General features: G+C 38.0%; 1 protein-coding gene across 2 annotated transcripts in view; it reads left to right on the plus strand.

The window, feature by feature from the left end:
* The first annotated feature begins 526 nt into the window (after positions 1-526).
* Positions 527-24,288, plus strand: part of B3GALNT2 (beta-1,3-N-acetylgalactosaminyltransferase 2) — a 47,328-nt gene continuing 23,566 nt past the window's right edge. The window contains exons 1-5 of one of the 2 annotated variants that reach the window (XM_023727999.1): positions 527-705; positions 8,701-8,851; positions 13,619-13,719; positions 17,183-17,376; positions 23,723-23,818. In XM_023727999.1, coding sequence (XP_023583767.1) covers positions 594-705; positions 8,701-8,851; positions 13,619-13,719; positions 17,183-17,376; positions 23,723-23,818 — 654 coding nt within the window. In that variant the 5' untranslated portion in view covers positions 527-593. The remainder of the gene's footprint in view (positions 706-8,700; positions 8,852-13,618; positions 13,720-17,182; positions 17,377-23,722; positions 23,819-24,288) is intronic. The other variant, XM_004372800.2, reaches the window with a different exon arrangement.

Below are 24,288 nucleotides of genomic sequence, written 5' to 3' on the forward strand. Positions count from 1 at the left end.
GGTTCCCCGTGAGCACAATTAAGTGTTCTGGAATTCCCATTCTTTGCAATGTTATCCATTAACTTGCTATGGGTGGCAGCAGTCAAAACGAAATACCACGCATGCTCTGTAGGGGACTTCGCGCTTCGCCTCTGTGATTGTCGAGTGACGCAAGGTAGTGGTGTAGGTTTATGGGAAATGTGGTTTTCAGCCTTCAGGATCACTGTCGCGCCCCTTGTCTGTGCCCAGAGCGGGACTTCAGCTTCCGGCCTGCCGGCGCGGAAGGAGACAAGAGAGAAGGGGGCGGGCCAAGTGAGAGAATGAGAAGTGGGCGGGGCCGGTGGGAAGGCCGGGCGGAGGAGGCGGGGCTTTGCCCAGCTGAGCCGCCGCCGCCCGCGGTCTGAGGAACCTGAGGCGCTGGGCTGGGATCCGCGAGGAACCTTTATCGCGCCGGTCTTCAGGGCGGGCGTGCGCAGAGTGGTCCGCAGGCGTCGGCCGCAGCCCCTCATCGTTGGGCGCCCCCTTCCTTCTTCCAAGTCTCCTCCCTCTCCGCCGGGACGCGGGAGAGCCCGGAGCGCGGCGGGGGCGCGACGTGGAACCGGCGCTGCCGGCCAATGCGAAACTGGCTGGTGCTCCTGTGCCCGTGTGTGTTCGCGGCCGCGCTGCACCTCTGGTTGCGGCTGCGCTCCCCGTCGCCCGCCCGCGCCCCGGGGGCGGGCCCGGCAGGTGAGGTCCTGGGCTGGGCGGAGGGAGGCCCGGGGGTGGGCAGCGCGGCGGCCGGACTCCGTGCCCGCGGCCGTCGCTCTTTGCCTCCTGCTGCGGAACTCCGCCAGGAATTGCTGGAGGAAGGGAAAGGGCAAGACACAACGGTCCTCAGACGAACAGATGATTCTTTTCATACTGGGAGCATTAAAATCGGGCAAACTTGAGGACGCTTTTCTCTTCGTCTCGCCGCCGCTCCTCGCCACCCCGCTTTCGTTTACGCTCACGAGACCAGTGCCCGCAACTGCAAGTCCTTCGCTTGTCCCAGGCCTGGTCGCAGTGGTCCGGCACCCTGCCGCCTGCTCCCGGAGAAAACCTCGCGTGCCCTTCAGCCGGGCGGTGTTCTTTGTCAGCTCGTGCTGACGCCCTGCCTTTGGCTAGCAAGTTTTGTTCCTCCTCCCCAAGTTGTTGGTCTTATTTGGTTAGGACTTTGTGGTCTTAGAGCCATGGATAATGTTTGTGTTTTAAAAGGTGGCTGGGTTTTGCTTTTAAGGAATAACTTTGCTCTAAAAAAGACTCTATTTTGTATGGTGTAAGTCGATTAAACAAATCTAGACGTGAGATAGGGCATGGCTGTGAGTAGAGTTGTTCCCGAGGGGTTTGGTTCGCGTAACCTGCTAATGAGTCCACATGAAAATATCAAGTTCTTTAACGATCACAGCCATTTGCTCCAGAATCGTTGTTGATGTTCGCTTCATCGCCTAATAGAATACTTTGTCCAAAGTAGGTAGCCACTGGATTTTTTAATAAATGGGCTTCACCACCCTATAGCGTATCTTTAACTACATTGGGACATTTTTTTCTTACCGCTTCTCAAAACGGTTGAATATTTGTAATTCAGCATATGGCTCTTTGCCTTAACTTACAAGAAGAAAGTATTCTGTCCTCAAAACAATCTCATTGTTATATCTTGGGTATTTATTTTGACAATAATCTCTTCAAATCTTTTCCTGTTAGACCTGAATGGAATTAAACATCATTTAAATGATTTAATGAAAGTACAGTGTTACAGTTTATTTAACATGTTAACAAGTTGGGGGGTTTTGTTTTTTAGGTGTTTGTAAACTGAGCTGAGAAGGGTGCTGTGTATTATAATGCTTTGTAACATTAACATCTGCTGGGTTTGTTTTATAGATTTCTTTGTTTTATGATAAGTGAACTCTCGTGGAAGTTGTAGAGTATCCTTGGGATATTTATGAGTTTAACAGCCGTTTGGGGTTCAGTGAAACAAACAAAATAAAAATCCTGCCTTCAGGCTTAAAGCTTAGTAGGCCTGCCAGACAACTCTTAGTTTAAGCTAACTCTCCTACCCTCCACCACCATCCCCCCGCCCCCTTAATGTTTGGGGGATGCCCTTATCTGCTATCCAGTTAGACCAGACTAGATTAAGGATCTAAGAAACAGACATTGGAAAGGGACAGGGTAATAGGTGCAGAGATCAGTACTAGTTATATACATTGACTTAGATTTTGGATGGATATTGTGCATCTAGTCAGATAATAAATAGGATATTTTAGTCCAGATTAAATCTGTCAGACTCCTGACTTTCCTTTTTCAAAACTTTTGGTACTTTCAAAACTAAGAACAGTAGAAGCATCTCGATTGCTAAATTTCTCCCAGCTCCTCTCCCCACTGTGCTGTCATCACATTTAAACTAAAATATTTGGGCATTTTTACGATTTGCATTTTCATCCTTACAGTTTAAGCCTAAAGTGAGAGAGAAACCCCACTTACTTAAGTATTTTTCCCTTGAACTAACATTTTAAGATTTGTTTTTTCTTCCGCTTCTTTGCCCGTTTTCATTCTCATTAAGCCATAGCAGTATTTTTTGAAACGGAGATTTACCTTCCCTGAATATTAAAAAAGGCCCTCTTTTTTGCAGTTGATTCAATATTTGAGAGCCTGCTCTGTGCCAGCTCCTGTTGTAGGTGTGGAATAACAGCAGTAATCAAGATAAAGTCCCTGCTGTCATTCAGTTTACATTTTAGAAGGGAAGACAGAACATAAGGAAAGAAATATTAAAAATTATAGAAAGTAGTGACAAGTTTGGTGAAGAAAAATAAAGTAGTGTCTAAGGATAGAGAATGATGGGCTGCTGTTTCAAATAGAGGTCAGGGAAGGCCTTTCTGAAGAGATGACATTCAAGCAGGGACCAGCATAGAGTTAGTGAGCCATGTTAGTGCCAGGTTTGGCAACTTTTCTAATACAGCTGCTCACCTTAAACAGCTGAAGTGCTGTCAGAAAGAGCACCTGGTAAAGAAGAAGCAGGTGAAATATTTTCTCTTGAGAAATCCAGCTAACCTGGTAGTGGCGAGGGGAAAACGGAGGAGACAACCATTGGACTAGAGAATATAGACGATATCTTGATTGTAATATTGATTTTGGGTAACGCCGTAGCAGGAATTATTTAACATTTTCTAAATATTTAATTTAGAAAGTGATGTGATAAAAGAAAATTTCTTTTTCTGCAGTATTTAGAAAGAGGGAAACCTAGAGAAAACCTTGAAAGGAGCATACCCATTCAGCAAATGCTGCTGAATGGAAACAGATGTGGGGCAAGTAGAAAGAAGCCAGAGACAAATTTAGCTTGCTTTGTAATTTTGCTTAGGGCTGGTTCTTCAGAAAAAAGGATCTCTATATGCTAATCTTATCTCTGTGCTTCAGTTTCCTTGGTTATAAATGATGATCTCATAGGGTTACTGTGAAGATTCACCTAGTAAAACACCAAGAACAAGCCTGATTCATAGTAAGCACTCTCTGAATTTTAGTAGCAGGGTAGTGGCTGATGTCTGTGTTAATGTGGTGTTTGGTGTGTATCTGTGTTACACAGAGTAAGAGGGGCGTAGGACAACTGAGTTATTTCTTTCCCCTTAGGTCTTTGAACTTGGTGAGGGCACGCTGTGATAGTGTGATGACTGACTTTATCAGTAGGTCTGTTGATGGATTTGTATGTTTTCCTCATTATAAAGATTTCTACTTCTTTATGATTGATGTCATCTGAGGGCATGCGTATGAGAGTGGAAATTTTGGTCTGATTTTTAATAATCCTTAAGCTTATTTTGAACAATTGATTTTTAAGTCAACCTTCCTCAGTCATTTAATAAACTCTTGGATGTCCATTCTCAGTGCGGAGCCTAGCATGTTGCCAGACTTGTGATAAGTTATATATTAGAGAAAAGAAGTGGTTATTACCCTCAGGGAGTTTACTTGGGGTTGTTAATGATCCCTGACATAATAAAGATTTTGTCGACTGTGCCATCTAGAACAGTGTACATACCTGATGATCAGTAATTTGAATGAGTGAGCCAAGAGAATAAAATTGGACAAGTGTGAATGAATTTTTCACCTACAGATTATCTGTGTACATGCCACGTTGATCTTACGATTTAATTTTTCTTCTTATACAAGTAAAACAAGTACTTTGTAGAAAATTTTTACATTATTTTAAAAAATCCAAGAGAGAAAACTGGCCTATTCTTCTAGACTCTTTTGACTGCATATATAATATATGCTTTTGGGAAATTATTTAGTTTTATTTTATTGATGTATAATATATATTCAGAAAAATAGATGTTAATTGTGCAGCTTGATGGATTTTCACAAACTGAGCATACCCAACTAAATCAGCACCCAAATTAACAAAAGAAAACTGCCCACGCTCCGAAAGCACATGACAGTGGAACAAAATGCTGCCCAGTCCTGCACCATCCCCACGATCCGTTGTGGGTCGGACCATTGTGATCCATAGTTTTCATTGGCTGATTTTCGGAAGTAGATCACCAGGCCTTTCTTCCTAGTTTATCTTAGTCTCGAAGTGCCGCTGAAATCTCTTCAGCATCGTAGCAGCAAGAAAGCCTCCACTGACAGACAGGTGGTGGCGGCACATGAGGTACTTTGGCCAGAAATTGAACCCAGCTCTCCTTGCACGGAAGGCAAGAATTCTACCAGCAAACCACCGCTGTGCCCTCATCATATGGATATACCGTAATTTATTTAACTAATCCTTTTTTTGTGCATTTGTGTAGTTTGCAGATTTTCACTATTAATAAATGATACTGCTGAATAGAGATTTTTGAGTGCATCACTGATTATTTCTTTAGAGTAAGTTCTTAGACATGGATTGCTGGGCAAAGGTTATACCCCACTGTAAGGTGTGTAATGTATATTGCAGATTACCCTCAGAATATCAATTTACACTCCTACTAGCAGCGTATGAAAAGAAAGTGGCCATTTCACTGAAATCACTATTAACATTTCCTTGAAATACCCATCAACACTGGGTGTTATCATTTGAGACAATATTTGTCATTTTGATAGGAGAAAATTGGGATCTTACTGCTGTGATTTGAACGTAATTCCTAGTGACAGTGAACATTTCTTCATAGGTTTATTGGCCATTGTGTTCCTCCTTTTGTGAACTGTCTTTATGTCTTTTGTCTCATGTTTACTTCTTAGCTTTTGTTTCTTATTTATTTATTTTTTCTGTTTCCCACCACAGTCAAATTAGTTACCCTATGCTTGCGGTATATAGCAGGGGGTGATGAGAGTATAGGGCCAAATGCTAGTAGGGGAAACTAGGAACTTGACAGTCATTCTTAAACAGGTGTTTATTGAGTCCACTTTGGGTTTTGTACTGTGTAACACAGGACCCAGGAGTCATTGGACTGATTTACATTGATGGTATGTGGGATAACAAAAGAAGAAACCTATTTTTCTGAAGCCCCACTTCTAATGACTTCAGAGCATCTAGAGTAGTTCTCTAAAAGACCAGAATCTGCCATGTACTTTTCCTCTGCAAGAAAAAGAAATGCCTGTAAAGCAGTTGAACAGAAGGAGCTTAGACATGGATTAGAAGCAAGGAGGATTGACAGGCAGGGGGAGGTGGAATAAGATCGAAAAGTAGTTTACAGCCATAATCCATGGGATTTTCACGTGTCACATGGTTACCTTTGTGATTTATTTATAGAAAAATCTAGTTTGGCAGTAATATGGAGAAGTAGGGGAGAAACTAGTTAGGATACTGTGGTAACAGCTCCAGTGAACAGTGAGAGTCTAAACTGAAACTACAGCTAAAATTAATGGTGAGAAAGTAATAGATTTAAGAAAATTTTCATGGTGATTTTGAGTCATCCAGAAGAGGTTAAATTATGCCCCATGTAATCCATTTTTAAAAGATTTACTTTGATTATCCTTCAAAAATACGGTAATAAATGTTTGGCATTTAAAGGGATGTTTCAATTATTTGAAAATTCACTTTTGTGTAGCAACTTTGTGTTCTGATGATGTCAGATAAGTGAGGCATTTAGATTAAATGTGATTTTTGCCCTTCTACAGCTTTTACTGTTTTGAGAAGGCATTTTCAAACAGATGAAATAGAGTATCTAAAGACATTTTTTAAATTTGTTTTCTCTGATCCGGAAACTGAGACACAAGGGATTTAAAAAACTTTTTACCAAGGTAATACAGCATGTTGACTATGGAATCATTGTCAGAACTGTCTGGTTACTACATTTGCCTCCCTCCTGTCTGTAGAATGTACTTACTATTACTATTTCTCTATGAAAAAGTGGGGAGGATATGGGCACATCGTTGTCAGTTTTACGCTAAGGAATTGAATTATTCTCCAACTTCAGACTCATTTAGGGTTAGTTCTCCAGCATTGTATAGTTTTATATCTGAGAAAAATTGTTCCTGGGCAATGAGTTAAAAAAAATTAATGTGCAGACCAACGTTTTCAGTATTCTGCTTATCACCAGTTCACCACTTCAAGTGGTATTGTGGATAAAAGATCAGAATGTAGGTGAGCTATGTTTAACTGTATAGATACAGAATAGAACAAAGATGAAAAATGGAGTTAGATTGAATGGGATTAAACCCGGCCATTTAGTAGCTGTTGGATTTAGGGCAAGTTACTGAATTCTCTGTACCTCTTTCCTCGTTTGTTAAATAAGGAACCTAATAGTAGCTACCTCATGTTGTTAGTTGCTGTTGAGTCAGCTCGGAGTGGTGACGACCCCATGTACAGCAGAACTAAACTCTGCCTGCTTCCCAGCTGGGGCCCTGGTGGTGCAGTGGTTAATGGCTCAGCTGCTAACCAAAAGATCAGCAGTTCGAATCCACCAGCCACTCCTTGGAAACCCTATGGGGTAGTTCTACTCTGTCCTGTAGGGTTGCTATGAGTCGGAATACATTCAAAGGCAATGGGTTTGGTTTGATCTGGTCCTGAGCCATCCTCACGGTCGCTGGCATGTGTCAATCCATTGTTGACTTCCAACCTAGAGGGCTTATCTTCCAGCAGTATATCAGATAATATTCTGTTGTGATCCATAGGGTTTTCATTGGCTAATTTTTGGAAGTAGATCGCTGGGCCTTTCTTTCTAAGCTGTCAGTCTGGAAGCTCTGCTGAAACCTCTCCACCATGGGTGACCCTGCTGGTGTTTTGAAGTACCAGTAGCGTAGCTTCTAGCATCATAGCAACAAACAAGCCACCTCAGTACAACAAACTGACCGATACGTGGTGAACATACCTCATTTTTGTTGTTAGTTGCCATTGAATTGATTCCAACTGGTAGTGTTAAATCATACTCTGTATATAAAGCATTAAATAATACTCTATATGTAGTACTTAGCACAAAGTGTTCAGTAAATGTTGCTTATTAATAAGCAGATTTAACCTATGAAATATTGGATTTACATTAAAGATAAATTCTGCTTTTATAGAACAATTTATTTTGGTATAAGATTTGTGGTAGGGTGAAATTAACAATTATTCTGCTTAGAATTTAAGTACCTTTTTAGAAACATATCTATTGTGGAAAATAAGGTATCTACACAAAAATTCCTCTATTTCTATAATTGTTGTAATGTAATATCCTTAAAATTATCCTATTAGAAAAATCTGTCCCCAGATTGTCTTCTTAATTAGTCCTTTGAAAAACTATCAACGTGTTTTTGTTCTTTTTTAGACCAAATACCTAGATTCTGTGGCATATAAAAACATTGTATTTAATTTAGTAAAGATCTCTGGCCTCCAGTAATTTATTTTTGGACACATTTGGATCAGTTCCCACCATTGGAGAAAGAGTTGAAATGGATCTGTCATCGAAGCTGTTTAGAAGCTTGTTGCTCTCTAGCTTTAAAACTGCTGATGATGAAACAAGGGCAAAATATCTTTCTCTTCTGTCTTTTTTCTTAGGACAGATTTTAAAAATTAAAATGTAATCCTACCCATTAGACTTTATAACAGTAAAAAATGAGCCATTCATAAGACTTGTTATTTGATCTTTTTCACTAGAAATGTTTCCTGTCGCCACTCTTTAGAATATGTAGGTAGGTAATAAGTTTGCTGGCTATAGAATTTATTGGCATAAAAAAGGGTACTGATAAACTTTCCAGCGTAGAAGTCCTCTGGCTTCATCCCCCAAACTTAATAACTAACATTAATGTAGGACTTCACCTAACAACACACTTTTTTTTTTTTTTTTTTTTGGTATCCAAACAGGACCTTTATACATGTTATCTCATTTAATTTTTACAGCTTTATGAGAGGTATTATACCTATTTTGCAGTTAAGGAAACAGGCTCAAGAATTTAAATAACTTTTATAGCTATATAATATGTGGCAGAACCAGAATTCTAACTGGGGTTTGACTCTTACACTGTATCATTCTGTCATTTATGCCACATTGCATTTCCAAACTGGATCTTATCACAAACATCTTTTTTGTTTCGAAGACTCTACATATTTGTGGAAGAAAAAAAGACTATACCAAAATGTTAATAGTGGTTATTGCCGGGTGATGCATTTGTGGATAATTTAATTTTTTTTCTTTGTGTTTATCTGTATTGTCTTCAAAAATGAACATGTAATATTTTGTAATAAACTTTTTTCATGTTATATATTGAACTTACGGTAATTGAGAGATGACTTATTTTTAATTTATTATTGCTTCTTTCTAGATCAATTGGTGGCCTTATTTCCTCAGTGGAAACCTCATCACTATGATGTGGTAGTTGGTGTGTTGTCAGCTCGCAATAACCATGAACTTCGAAATGTGATACGAAACACCTGGTTGAAGCATTTGATACAGCATCCAGCATTAAGTCAACGGTAGGTTTTCTGAATTGGCACCTTACATAGTTTCCTGAAATGAGAATTCTGAAAAGCCTTATCTTAGATAGTCAGAGATATTAATTCAGATGTGTCACCTCTTTTCCCGGGAGAAATGGCTATTTCAGTTTTTGCTTTTCTTCCTTGTAGTTGAGTCCAAAAGTAAATTTGACCAAGATTTTAAGCCAAGATAGTTGGAGGAGAGTACATTCACTGGTTAGCATACCTAGTATTTATAGATACCTAATTTTGTTGTTGTTGCTTATTTTATTTTTCTCTTGATCAAGAATAGCAATTCTAAAAAGGTTTTATTCCAAAAGAGTTCTCTGCTGAGATTTGTGTCTAAACATACCTTTCACTAACTTCACACAGATGCACTTAATTTTTTCTATTACTGTAGTAGTGTTTTAGTTGTGTGATCTTCACTATGCATAATATACCATGCTTTTTTTCCTGACTAGCTTTTCAGGGTGAGCTTTGGTAGCACAGCTCATGTTGACATTAGATGGCTCAGTTATTGGTTAGGAGCCCAAGGCCTTAGTCTGTTGTCAGTGAGACTAGCCTCTAAAGATTCTGTAGTGATGGATTAGTGAGGAAAAGCATAGAAGGTTGGACTTCTAGTTATGTGAAGACACTTAGGTGATAAACAGAGAAAGCCTTCTCTGGATTGCATTAACTGGCACTTTTATGACTGAGTAGATACACAAACAGATTGCAGTTGTAAAGTTTCCTGCCTTTCTCATAGCAGCTTTCATTCCTTTTCAAGATAAGTTTCTTTAGTTTATGATCGTAATGATAATAAAACTTATTATCCAGCAAATGAGAAAAGGCCTCAGAATCATTACCAGCCTCCAAAACCTGAATTTCCTGTAGTTTGCCCGTCGCAGAAAATGACTCCTCTCTACCAGTTGCTCAGACCGAAAACCTTGCTGTCATCTTACTCTTCTTTCTCTCACATCCCACATTCAAACCATCGGCATATCTTCTTGGTGCTACCTTTAAATCATGTTTGGAATTCAGCTTCTCACAACCTTTACCACTGCCGTCACGTGGATTAGTGCAGAAACCGCCTTATCGGAACTTCCTGCTTCCATCTTTGTCCCTCTACATTTTATTTTCCATCCAGCAGCCAGAGTGATGTTTTTAAAATTAATCAGATTATGTCAGTTTTCTGCTTATACCGTCTTTATAGTTGAGGGTATAAGCAGAGAATTACTCAGAGTGAAATCTCAAGTCTTTTTTGTAGTCTTTGACCTCATCTGCATCTAATTCCCCTCACTGATCTGTTCTAGCTACACTAGTCACATTACTGCGCTTTAATACACTAAATGTGCTCCTGCCTCGGGGCCTTTGCACTTGCTGTTTCCACTGCCTGGTCCACTCTTCCACTGGATCTTCTCACAGCTCACTTCCTTCAGGCCTCTGCTCAGGTGTCACCTTAGCAGACAGCCCCGTATGAAATAGCACTCCATCCCTACTCCATCTGTATCTTTTCTTATTTGGCTTTGTTTTTCTTTGTAACGCTTGCCACCAACTGACATTTATTTTATTGGTTTGTATGTTTATAAATTGTTTGCCTTCCTCCACTAGAATGTAAGTTTCCTGAGAGTAGGGTCTTCAGGGTTTTTTTGTTGGTATATTTCCAGTACCTAGAACAGCCTGGCATAGAGTAAAGCGCTCAGCAGGTGTTGAGTGAATGACTCAGAACTAAATGTAATGAATAACATTAACAATCAGATATTGCTTTAATTTTAGTAAGCTTGATGGTTTGTTTTACGAAACTGATGGGATATTTGTATAAAAATAGGCATTAGCCAAAAACTTCTTCCTGGGGCAGAGTAATTTTGTAGATCTAGTAAGACGTGACAGAGTATATTTAAGATGGTTAAAAAACCATATTTTGCAAATACCTTTAATAATTTAATTAGCAAATTTATTCATTTATGTTTATACTTCTGTTGCAGATGCTAATTATGAAAGGTATTCTGCCTTAATTGGCCATTAGTAAAAGAAAGTGTTTGCAGTTTTGTGGTTACGGCTTTGTAAAAATCTTATGTTTCACATGAAGGAGCCAGACTCAATGTATATTTGGAGGACCTTAATTATAATCCTTCATAACAGAACCATAATTTGTCAGTTTAACAAATAGTTATTAAGTATCTTCTGTATACAGGTGGTTTATTATGTGTGGTAGAATACAAACATATATAAAATACTTTCTGTGTCCTTAAGGGAGCTTGAAGTTTAGTCAAAGGAAATAGATGTAAAATATTTTGTGTGCTGTGAGATAAATAGGTATAAATTAACTTGAATTTTTTTTTTGGAAACTTCAAAAAGTTCTATGTAAGTGGAGTGCAGAGATTATGGGTTGTGTGCATGAGTGTGAGAGAGAGCCCAAGGATGGATGGAGGGGCAGAGAGACAGAGATATATAGGGGATGAGGGAGGACGGAAGAAGCGGGGTAGAGAGAGAGAGGGAGGGGATAAGACTGTGCGAGACAGATGGTTAAGGACTGCTAAGGGACTGAACTAACGTGGTGACCTTATAAGAGAATGGAAACCCTGGTGGCATAGCGGTTAAGTGCTATATGACTGCTAACCAAAAGACTGGCAGTTCGAATCTACCAGGCACTCCTTGGAAACTCTCTGGGGCAGTTCTACTGTGTTCTGTAGGGTCACTATGAGTCAGAATCAACTCGACGGCAACGGGTTTTTATAAAAGAATAAGGTAATTGAATGTGAAAAAAGGAAGAGTAGTCTAGGGTGATTGCTAGCTTTCTGACTTGGATCACAGTGGAATCATCAATCAAGACCAAAAAAAAAATACTAGATGAGAAGAGCGGGTTTCATGGGAAAGAAGCTCAGTGGTGGATATGTTGAGCTTGAGATACCTGTGCTGGTGAATGTTTACCAACTGGCTACCTGGAGAGAAAGTATGTTTATATGTATATGTATGTTTATTATAAATTTATAAAAGATGTGTAGAACACCATTGACAAATAATAATAAAATATACAGTACTCTTTATTATAAATTCCATGTAGCCAGCTGAATCTCATAAAGTCAGTGCTGCTTGCCAGACTTTTATATCTGTAACGACCTTATGGTTGCAACTGATGAAAGAGTGTAGTTTTGACATAAATGTTTTCTTTGAGTTGAAAAGTAAGACTACAGTGACAACTAAGATATATGTCAGAAATTTGCCCTTAGTCAGTGGCGTGACTTCTTTGCTGAATCAGATAATGGTTTTCAAACACCGGAAGAATATTTCTTTAGTTTTTTATGTTATTCACAATGTAATGGCTACCTGCACATTAATATTTTCTCTATTACTTTCTTAAATCTGGACAATCAACAAAACAATAAATCAAGCCTTCATTTGTAGCATTAGCCAATTTTCATGGTGTAATATATCCACCATGGCCAAATGCAAGTAATCAGTGTGACACCACTGAACCACACAAGTGGGGAAAGATGCGCAGCAGCACACCGTTATAATATTTCCACCATACAGATACAGATAACCTCAAGAGTATACATAATAGTAAAGTGTAGCAAAATAATTAGAAATGATTAATTCTGAGCATTGATTTCCTTGGTTTTTAATATTATCTAATTTAGTTGTAAGTTTACATAATTAATTTTTAATAACGGCTGTGTTAAATAACCAGCTCACAAAATTTCTAAAAATGGAACAGTTGGCTCTCATGAGCCAGTACTAGCAGTACACAGCTGTCTTTGAGTCATTTAGTTGTAAATGGCCAATGAATTTATGGATCTTTTACTTAGAAGATGGGTCCAAACTAAAGATACGAATTCAGGAAACATTAACATGTAGCTGCTAGTTGAAGCCTTGGAAATAAATAATCTTGTCCAGGGGGAGCAACTGAGTAGAGTGAGAAGAGATCAGAGGACAAAGCCTTGGAGTAATAACCACCTTCACTGGACAAGCTGGGAAGCAGAGCCAGTGAGGCTGACTGAGCAGGGTCACGTAAGAAGAGAGGAGAGCATTTTAAGAAAAACAGCAGTGTTGGGCCATAGAGGAGTCAGTCAAGTAGGTAATGGTTGAAGAGTGTCTGTTGAAGTTAGCAGCAGCAGATCATTGGTTACATAGATGGTAGATTTCTTTGTGGAAGTGGCGGGTGTTGAAGCTAAACTTTCTGTTTTATTTAAAATGAGTAGGAAGTGAGAAACTAGAGGCTGCAGTTTTTATTAATTCCTTTGTAGGACCTCATTGTAAAGGAAATGGTAGGGGCAAGGAAGGATGGTGGTAATTAGAAATTAGCATAAGGACTTCATATTTATAATGTGCACAGAAAAAGCCATGGCTTACAGGGGTGATCAGAGAAGAGGGAACCTCCTCTTGGGTAGAAAAACTAATCTTGAGCAGAAGGGGCACCATCTGAAATAGGAGAAAGCAAGTAAGGGAGATTGTAGATAAAGATATGTTTGTAGGTATGGGCATGAGAAGTTCACTTTACTGTAGTTTTCTTTGAAGTGGTATGAGCATTTGCTGGTAGCCAGGCCAGTCATAATCATACTTGCTTTAATATAGTATTACAGTAGAGTAAGTACACATAAGTCACTTGGTAGTTAGCGATTTCTGGTTTGCTTGTTCCCCTTTTTGCTAGACTGGAAGAGTAAAGCTAGAGAATTAATTCTAACAAATACTTGTGTCTCAAAGTAAAAGCTTTGAAATGGGCGTGAGGAAACGTGCATGTGCAAGGTGAAGATCAATAACTGATGTTAATGCCAACACATCTCTCAGTGTGCTTGTGAAGTTCATAATAGGTGCTCATGGCTGTGAAGTGCCTGTGGAAGACAGGGAAGATCCCTACTCCTGCAAACTACTCAACATCACGAATCCAGGTAAGGCTTCCGTTTCCACAGCCCTAAGACTGTCATAGACAATTCTGATGTTGAGGAAAACTTGCTAAATTGAATAGTATGGGATCTGGTTTTAACAGATTAAAATGCATCTTTTGTCAAAATTTACCTTTCTCCCTTTTTGTCATATTAACTAATAATTCAGGGTACCTGCAGAGATTCTTTATAGATAATAGAATTTCAGGATCCAGGACAGTTTATTTTTCAGTGTGATTCAAAAACATCTGGAAATTCCTTATGCATAGATAAATCCTGAATTACTGAATTTTGAACTTTTGGAAAACTGCTGATTTCACCAGTCTGCTAAATTATCATAGCCTTGATGCAAATACTGTGAATCGACTTTATTTTAGAATTATTGCTTTACCTTCTGCAAAAGAAAAAAATAGTAAAGAGAATAAAAATACAAGTAATGCTTTTTATTTTTTAAAATTAAAAATTTGTGGGGGTTCTGATGAGAATGAAGGAAGGTGATACTAATTGTCTGTGTTACCAAGGGACAAATTGTAGGAAGTTGCTAACTTTATAGCTCTCTTTTTTTGTTTATTAGCATTTCGTGTTATGATCAGCTGTGGTTTTAAGGGAGGTTAAACTTTTCCAAATCTCAAACATGCTGATTATGACTTCTGGTATCCTAGTGTTTATCAAACCTGTTTAGCTACAAACACCTGAATTATAGGCAGCAACAGTATAGTGGTTAACAGCGTGGGCTCTGGAGTCAGGCCCCATGGGTTTAAATCCAGATTCTGTTATTTCCTAGCTGTGTGATCTTGGGTCAGTTATTTACCACTCTGTGCCTCAGTTTCATCATCTGTACATTGAGGATAGAAGTGCCTACCTCATACAGATTGACATGAGGGTGAAGTAAGTTGATAAATGTAAAATGTTTAGAACAGTTCCTAGGACGTGCTAGATGCTTAATATGATTTTAGAGATCCCACCTTTTTATAAAGTTGGGTTTCAGTCAACATTTTTTAATAAATTGGACATATATTCAGGCCTATATTATAAAGTTTCTTACTTAGAATGCCTATGAATTTAGTTAAAATTGTAAGCAAAATTTTGTATATAATTATGGTTTTCTGGAGAAAGTTTCCATTAGCTTTCACTGGAGTCCCAGAGGGATTGGGAACCTCATAAAATGTTGTATTACTGATGATGATGATGTAAGAGCTGCCTAGAGCAAATTACATTAAAAAACAAAATGAAAAAATACACCTTTAAATTAACCAGGCTTTCACAGTGAGTTTCTGTTTATGGTGATTGGCAATTTAGCAATAATTATGGGTGATGGTTGCACAGCATGATTGATGTAATTGACATAGCTAAATTGTACACCTGAAAAATGTTGAATTGGCATATGTTGTGTTACTTGTATTTTTACAACAATTAAAAAAACATTTTATTTTTTAAGTGTGAGTATTCATTAATGGTAAAGGAGTGGCGCTTTACGTTAATAGAAGATCTTCATATATGTAATACCTAGGTTACAGATTTTAAAATAAATATATAATATTGAACATAATTTTATCTTCTTAATGATTAAAACAGCATTTTGGGTTACTTTAGTACCTTAACGTCTTTACGAACATTAATCATCATGATTCTGTGGATGTGTAGAAGTTTTGATTAATAGCATTATCAGGATTTCTGGTGCACAGGTAGCTTGAAGTTCATGAACATTTTTGTAGATAGAAAATATCTAGTTGTGTTACAATGTGCTTTGTCTGTTGCCTTTAATAGGCGTGTTCCTACTTTGGATATTTTTTATTTACTGAGTATGTTAAATAAAAAAGTTTTTGTTGTCATCGAGTATGTTGGGAGTCTAGACTCTTTGACCCATGCTTGCCCAGCCCATGACAAAATCCGTGTCCTTCGTTTTTTTCCCCCTTCTCATGTTTATAATTAGGTAGGAGCTGTCTATTCTGTTTAATAACATTTTATTGAGCATCTATTAAGTATAAAATAAAATAGTCATCTAGGAACACTAAGTGTGGATTCAAATGATCCACTGGGGGTGTAGGAAGAAAGTAGAATTTCTATTTATCTGAAAATAAGAATATGTAATCTTTATTAATACTGGATATGTAGATTATGTATGTAATATATATGTATATATGGGTGTGCGTACAAACATTTTTAACTTATGGGGTTGTGTGATCAGCGAAGTTTGGAGACCACTGCTCGAAAAGATACGAAGAACTTTGATATTATAATCTTTTGGGTTTTTATATTATTTCTCTAAGTGGTACTCATATTCTTTGCCATATTAAATGCTTCCATCTAATCTATCCTGATTTATTTATGGTAATTGAAAATATTCTTTGAAAAGGACTGTTTTGGCCACTGATCAGGTAGCTGTGGGGAAGTGAAAAGAGCACTAAATTTGGGGTCAGTAAACCTGGGTTTGATTCCTGGCTCTACCACTTTCTATCTGATTTTGGGTAAGTTACTTAAATTAGTTGGGCTTCAGTTTCTTAATCTATAAACTGGATATTACCATGACCATACAGGGTAGCTGTGACAATTTGAATGTGATGGGACATGGCACATGGTGACTGAAAAACCAAACTAGTTGTGGCAAGTCCACCCCAGCTCTTACAGAACACAGTCTAAGGGTAGAACTGTGCTCCATAGGGTTTTCAGTGGCTAATTTTTCAGAAGTATATCATCACGGTTTTCTTCTGAGGCTGTTCTATGTGTAGGTGGTCAGAAATGTTTACTGTGTTTGATGTGCTTATCTTTTATCAATTTTGTACAGCAAGAGTTTTTGTGTTATTTGAAGTGACTTTGGTTACTGTTATGCTGTGATATTTGCTCTAAACCCCTTGCCGTTGGGTCAATTCGGACTCACAGCGACCTTATAGGACAGAGTAGAAGTGCCCCATAGGGTTTCCAAGGAGCGGCTGGTGGATTCGAACTGCTGACCTTTTTGGTTAGCAGCCAAGCTCTTAACCACTATGCCGCCAGGGCTCTGATAATTGCTCCAACATATGACAAATATTTTTAATTGCCGAATTTGCAGAGCAAGGCCGAATTTACTGATGATTTATGACTGCAGTCAGTAATGTTTTTAATATCCCTATTTATCCAGCCTTTCCAAATAGATGCCTTCCAATTGACTTTAATATTCCCCTGTGGTGTTTATACATATATATGCACACATATGTATGCATGCTTTTTTAAAAAATCTATTAAAGCAGCCTGGTAATTAAATAATTTGCTTAGATATGGCTGAAAACTTCCTTATTAAATTTCAAAATAAGTTTATTTCTAGAAGCAGCCATATTTTTGAAGCTTTTTATTTTTATTCCAGCCATTTGTGAAAGAATTGTATAACAAGTAGTTATCTAAATTTTGTTACCAAGCCCAATTCATAACTTGGTATTAGTAAAATAAAAGATTATTTAGTTATGTAAAACCCTCTTTATCATTACTTCTGTAGTTTTGAATCAGGAAATTGAGGCATTCAGTCTTTCTGAAGATACTTCATCAGGCCTCTCTGAGGACCAAGTGGTCAGTGTGAGCTTCCGAGTTCTCTACCCGATCGTTATTACCAGCCTCGGAGTGTTCTATGATGCCAGCGATGTGGGTTTCCGAAGGAACATCACTGTCAGGCTCTATCAGGCAGAGCAGGAGGTATGTACTGTACAGTGTTTCCCTTGTTTTTCAAAAACATCAGGTTTTTCCCCTCATAGTAGGCTGGGAGATGGTATAATTCTGTCTGATTGGGAGATTTCCACCTTTCTTCCCTTACTGATTGTGTACATGATAGTGTAATGTATTACATTGCTGGTATGGGGAGAGAATACCTATGCATAAATGTGTTCTGTCTAGAAAAGAGTTGGACTTGATTAGAAATTGCAAATCTAAAATCCCCTAAAGCATAAGGAATTTCAAAAATTAGTAATGCATATAAAAAGTTTGGGGCTCTTAGGACTTAATGAATATTTTTGTTTCTTCCTACCCTGAAAGTCTGTCACTATACAAGGAGCCCTAGTGGCCTAGTGGTTAAGAGCTTGGCTGCTAACCAAAAGATTGGCAGTTCAGATCCACCAGCCGCGCTTTAGAAACCTTATGGGGCAGTTCTCCTCTGTCCTGTAGGGTCGCTATGAGTCAGAACCAACTCGACGGCACCTAACAACATACAAGACTAATAATTGCTGTGAAGTTGTTGTTGTTAGGTGCCGTCGAGTTGGTTCTGACTCATAGCTACCCTGTGTACAACAAAAGCAAATACTGCCTGGTCTTGCATGATCCTCACAATTGTTATGTTTAAGCCCGTTGTTGCAGCCACTGTATCAGTCCATCTCATTGGTCCATCTCATTGAGGGTCTTCCTCTTTTTTGCTGACCCTCTACTTTACTGAGCATGATGTCCTTCTCCAGGGACTGGTCCCTCCTGATAACATGTCCAAAGTACAGGAGACAAGTCTCACTATCCTCACTTCCAAGGAGCACTCTGGCTGTACTTCTTCCCAGACAGACTTGTTCCTTCTTCTGGCAGTTCATGGTATATTCATTATTCTTTGCCAACACCATAATTCAAACGCATCGATTCTTCCTCATTCTTCATTCATTCATTCTTTGGTCTTCCTTATTCATTGTGCAGCTTTCACATGCATATGAGGCGATTGAAAATATCATGGCTTGGGTCAGGCGCATCTTAGTCCTCAAAGTAACAGCTTTGCTTTTTAACACTTTAAAGAGGTCTTTTGCCACAGATTTGCCTAACACAGTATGTCGTTTCATTTCCTGACTGCTGCTTCCGTGACTGTTGATTGTGGATCCAAGTAAAATGAAATCCTTGATAACTTCAGTATTTTGTTCATTTTTCATGATGTTGCTTACTGGTCCAGTTGTGAGGATTTTTGTTTTCTTTAGGTTGAGGTGTAATCCATAATGAAGGCTGTAGTCTTTGATCTTCATCAGTAAGTGCTTCAAATCCTCTTCGCTTTCAGCGGGCATAGTTGTTTCATCTGCATGTTGCAGGTTGTGTTAATGAGTCTTCCACCAATCCTGATGCCACGTTCTTCTTCATATACTCCACCTTCTCAGATTATTTGCTCAGCATACAGAATTGAATAAGTATATTGAAAGAAGGCAACCCTGACGCACACCTTTCTTGATTTTTTTTTAGTAAACAAGGGTGTGGAAAAAAAACCCATTGCTGTTGTGTCAATTCCCGCTCATAGTGACCCGACAGGACAGAGTAGAACTGCCCCATATAGTTTCCAAGGAGCAGCTGGTGGATTCGAACTGCCAACCTTTTTGGCAGCCAAGCTCTTAACCACTACACCACCAAGGCTCCAAATAAGGGTATAGAGGGAATGAAAGTTTAAAACTACTGAGGTTACTCTGTTTCTGATATTTGGAGAAATTCTGTTTGTTCACAGGGTACATCTGAAGATATTGTATTGGAAAGGTCTATTTCTGGGTTTTAAACATACAGAAAACTTGAAAGAATTGTACAGTGAATACCAATATGTCCCCCAACTAGATTCTATAGTAGTTAACATTTTGCAGAATCTGCTTTATCTTGTACATACCCACAGACATAAATTCATTAATTTATCTTATTTTTTTAATGTATTTCAAAGTAAGTTGCAGGTATCAGTACGCTTCAACCTGAAACACTTCAGCATGCATATCATTAAGTACACTTTAGTATTTGTTTATAGGTTTTTTTTGAAATACAGTGAAATGTACATTCAGTCAGTTTTTAAAATGCATAAACCTGTTTAAGCCATACTCTATTAAGATACAAAACATATCACCCTAGAAAGTTCCCTCGTGTTCCTTCCGGGGAAATTACTGCCCCATCCCACAGAGGCAACCACTGTTCTGAATTTTTTTTTTTTTTTAACCATAGGCTAGTTTTGCTTGTTCTGAGACTTCATACATAAATGGAGTCATATAGTAAGTACTCTGTTTGTGTAAGGCTTCTTTCATTCAACATAATGTTTTTGAGACTCATTTATGCTGTTGTATGTGTTGGTGAATTTTTTCTTTTTGTTTCTTTAGTTGCTAAGTAACATTCCAGCAATATATGATGGTTTATCCATTCTCCTGTAGATGGGTACATGGAATATTTCCAGGGTTTTTATCCTTTATTCTGTTAGTGTGGTGAATTCAATGATTGATTTTGTAATGTTCACCAATTTCCTAATTCTGGGATAAACCCCTCTTGATCATGATGCATTATCCTTTTTATATTTAGCTAAAAATTGTATTTCTTATAGACAGCATATAATTGAGTCTTCTTTTTATCCATTCTCAGAATTTCTACTTTTTACATAATATTTATTTCATTTACATTTAATGCAGTTATCAGTGTGGTTGGATTTCAACTTTTCAGTTTACTATTCGTTTTCTGCTTGTTCCTGCCTTTTTTGTTCCTCTGTTCCTCTTTTCCTACCTTCTTTTGGGTTAATTGAATTCCATTTTAATTTTCCTATAGTCTTTTTATCTATAGGTCTCTGTACTATTATTTTGTGCGTGTGTGGTTGATGTGAGGATTACAGTATGTATCCTGAACTTTTCAGTCTTCTTAATATTGTACACTTTTATGTGAACTATAAAAACTTTTTAACTATATAGTTCCATTTATCATCTTCCTGCTTTTTTCTCCAGTTGTCATGTGCATTACATCTACATACACTATAAATCCCACAATATATTGTTATAATTTTTACGTTAAACAGCCAAATGTACGTGAAAGAAGTTTAGAGGAAAAAAATAAACTCTTATATTTGCCTGTATAGTTACCATTTCTGGTGTTCTTCATTACTTTCCGAAGATCCAAGTTTCCATCTGATGTCGTTTTCTTTCAGCTCAAAGAACATCCATTAGCATTTCTTATAGTGCAAGTTTACTGGTGATGAATTTGCTCGATTTTCATTTTGCTGGGAATGTTTTTGTTTTGCCTTTATTTTTTCCTTTATTTTTGTGGAATACTTTCTGGATATAGAGTTCTGGGTTGACTTTTTTTCTGTTCAGTATTTTAAAGATGTTATTTTAGTGTCTTCTGGCTTCATTGCTTCTGAAGAGATGTTAGTCATCCTTCATATCATGTTGTTGTTCACATGTATGGTGTATATAATGTGTTTTGTTTTGGGTTTATTTTCTGACTGCTCTTAAGATTTTCTTTTTAAGTTTGGTTTTACACAATTTGGTTGTGTTGTTGTATTGTACCTTGGTGTGGTTTTTCTTTGTTTATTCTGCTCATGGTTTGCCAAGTTTCTTGAATCTGTAAATGTATGTCTTTTGCCAAATTTGGAAACTTTCAGTTATCACGTCTTCAAATAAATTTTCTACCCCCTCCTCTCCACTCCTGGGATTCCAGTTACCTGTATGTTAGACCTTTTAGTATAGTCCCAGATCACTCAAGCTGTGTTCATTTTTTTTTTTCAATGTGTTTTCTCTCTCTTTTTCTGATTTAGGTAATTTTAACTAATCTGTATTCAAGTTCATTGACTCATCTGTCTATACTGTTAAGCATATCTAGTGAATTTTTTATTTTAGATATTCTTTAGTTCTAGAATTTTCATTTAGTTCTTTTTTTCATAGTTTCTATTTCTCTAACATTTCCTAGTGATCATTCATTATGAGCATATTTTTCTCTACAGCCTTGACCATAGTTATGATAACAGCTTTAAAACTCTTGTCTGCTTAGTCCAACATCTCAGTCATCTTGGAGTCTGTCTTTATTGATTATCACCTTTTGAGTATGGTTAACATTTTTCTTTTTTATCTTATGTCTGGTAGCTTTGGGTTGTATCCTAGATATTGAGAATAATTCATTGTGGGTACTCTGGGTTTTATTATATTCCTGTAAAGAATATTGATTGTTTTTGTTCTGGGAGACAGTTAAATTAGCTAGATACAGACACTAAACTCTGTTTCTCTTGCAATAGGCAGCCTCTGAAATCTTTAGTCCATTCTTTTGGCCTTAGATGGGCTGCTTAGATTCTACCTTGAATGGGCATTTCATAGACTTGGACAGAGTTTGTATGAAGAGTTTAGGACCCTCCCTCTGTGATCCTTTCCTTCCTGGAGGTTTTACTGCTCACTTTTTAGCCGCTGTGTTTGCCCCAGTTCTTTCCTCTGATTTTTCAGTCAGAAAGACTGCAGGTTTTTATCCAAGTTTTAGTTACCCCTCAGACAAAATAAATACATAAATGTCCCCAGTGCTTTCTCTTCTTATAAGTGTTGATTTTCCTCCAGTTTCTGTCTACTTTGTTTATATTCCAGTGCCTCAGATAGTTTTTTACGTTTTGTCCAGAGTTCATAATAGTTATCTACAGGAGGATCTGTTCACTTTTTTAAGACATCTTTAAAAATGTCTTTATATTATTGTTAGTGCTAATTGTTGTCATATAGCAACAGATAGAATATTAGCAAGTCCTCAGTAAATATACAAATCAATTTGATTAGATTTCTTTTTTGCAGCTTATTCTATTCCAGCTTCTTCTAAAGAATACTGCGTAGTTTGTTAATGTGCTTATTGGCATAAATATAAGAGAGAAGGAGTAAATCCTACTGATATTCAATCATGGAAAGCCATGTTATGATATTTTGAGTATTGTTTTTGAGTCCAGCCATTATGATTGCCGCGACATTTTTCAAGTTGGTCAATTATAGGAGTCCATATATTATTGTGGTTAAAGGTTTCATTGATACAAAAACTCAATTAGGTAACTGAAATAATACACCCTGAATTCCACTGTTATCCTTTTCTAGAAATTAGGATTGATATTGAAGTTTTTGACACACAATTGTTTAACTGCCTTAGTATATAGTCTCTTTTTTTAACTATTCATAAGGTTTAAAAAAACCCATTGCCGTTGAGTCAATTTTGACTCATAGCGACCCTATAGGACACGGTAGAATTGCCCCATAGAGTTTCCAAGGAGCGGCTGGTGGATTTGAACTGCTGACCTTTTGGTTAGCAGCCGAGGTCTTAACCACTGCACCACCAGGGCTCCATTAAGAGCTTGGCTGCTAACCAAAAGGTCGGCAGTTCGAATCCACCAGCTGCTCCTTGGAAACCCTATTTAGGCAGTTCTGCTCTGTGCTATAGGGTCACTGTGAGTCGGAATCGACTCGATGGCAACGAGTTTGGTTTATCGGGTTTGATTCATAATGTTTGAATTATCAGTCAAGTAGTTTGGTTCAGATGTGTAATATTCTGATTTAACTTTTAGTTGCTATATTTTTAGCCTAGGGAAGGGCTACTAATCTTTGTCCTCAAGGAAGGCCTAGTCTAAGGTGAATGCTGATGAGTTCACAGGTAGTCACAGTGTAAAAAGGATTTCCACTGTATTGGCAAGGACTGATGTTGATAAAAGACATAATCCATTAGCACTCCCTTAATTCTGAACTTCTGTGTGGTCTTGATAGCTTTAGCAGAAGTTTCCCCCTTGGTAAGTTGGTATGTAAGAATAAGCATGAGAATTTGGAGATGATCTTCCCCAAAACAAATCAGAGAGGGCCCAAAGAAAACAATTCAGGCAGAATGAGAATCAGCCCTCCTTTATATTCTCTTTTCAGTTGTATTTCTTTTCTGAAGGTTTTCTTTTTGAATGAGGATTCCTGAGCACTTTTATTGTGTATGGGAATCTGTGATCTTTCGGATACTTCTTAACCATTGGGGGGTTCTGATACCCTAATAATTTGTTGGCTTAATTTAACATCTCTCACCTTCCTTAATGCTTTTCATTTCAAAAAAATTTTTTTAAGGTTATGTGAATTGTAGCTAATTATTGGGAACGTGATGACAGCTTTGGCTGTTTTAAATATCTTTATTTAATGACCACGACTGTACTAGAAAACCCAAGTAATGCCCAAGCTGCAGTAGAGCAATGTTAGTAGCCTTGGTTGGGGCCATTGACGATTTAGCTGACCAAAATGTAAGGTGTTTGAAAGCTTGTAGCATGTGCACTATATAACATGAAGTTTTTTTTTTCTTTTTTCCCGATATATAGGAGGCCCTCTTCAGTGCCCGCTTTAGTCCTCCCAGCTGTGGTGTGCAGGTGAACAAGCTGTGGTACAAACCTGTGGAACAGTTCATCTTACCAGAGGTACGGGGTGTAATGTTCTTCATACAAGTGGGTATGTGCTTTCAAAGGTAGGCACTTGATATTTCGTTGTATTAGGGCAGCTCTCCAGCGTGGCAGATGAGGGTACCAACTATGAACATACTGAAATGTAGCACACTGCATTCATACCTCCAGAGATCTTCATGAGATCGCAAAGGTTCCAAAACCAAACTTTTTGAAAAGTACTGCACGTGACCATGGGTTACTTACTGGAGTAGAGAACCACTACACAAATGTTATAATGACAAAGGATAGTGATAGGTATAGATTGATGGAAAGACCAGGAGCAGATGTCATTTGGGTCAGTCAGTTTACTCACTGTCTCGGTCATCTAGTGCTGCTGTAACAGAAATACCACAGGTGGGTGGCTTTAACAAAAAGAAATTTATTCTCTCATAGTTTAGGAGGCTAGAAGTTCTAATTCAGGGTGCCAGCTCTAGGGGAGGGCTTTC

Source organism: Trichechus manatus, unplaced genomic scaffold (assembly GCF_000243295.1).
Source record: "Trichechus manatus latirostris isolate Lorelei unplaced genomic scaffold, TriManLat1.0 scaffold00021, whole genome shotgun sequence".
Classification (NCBI taxonomy): domain Eukaryota; kingdom Metazoa; phylum Chordata; class Mammalia; order Sirenia; family Trichechidae; genus Trichechus; species Trichechus manatus.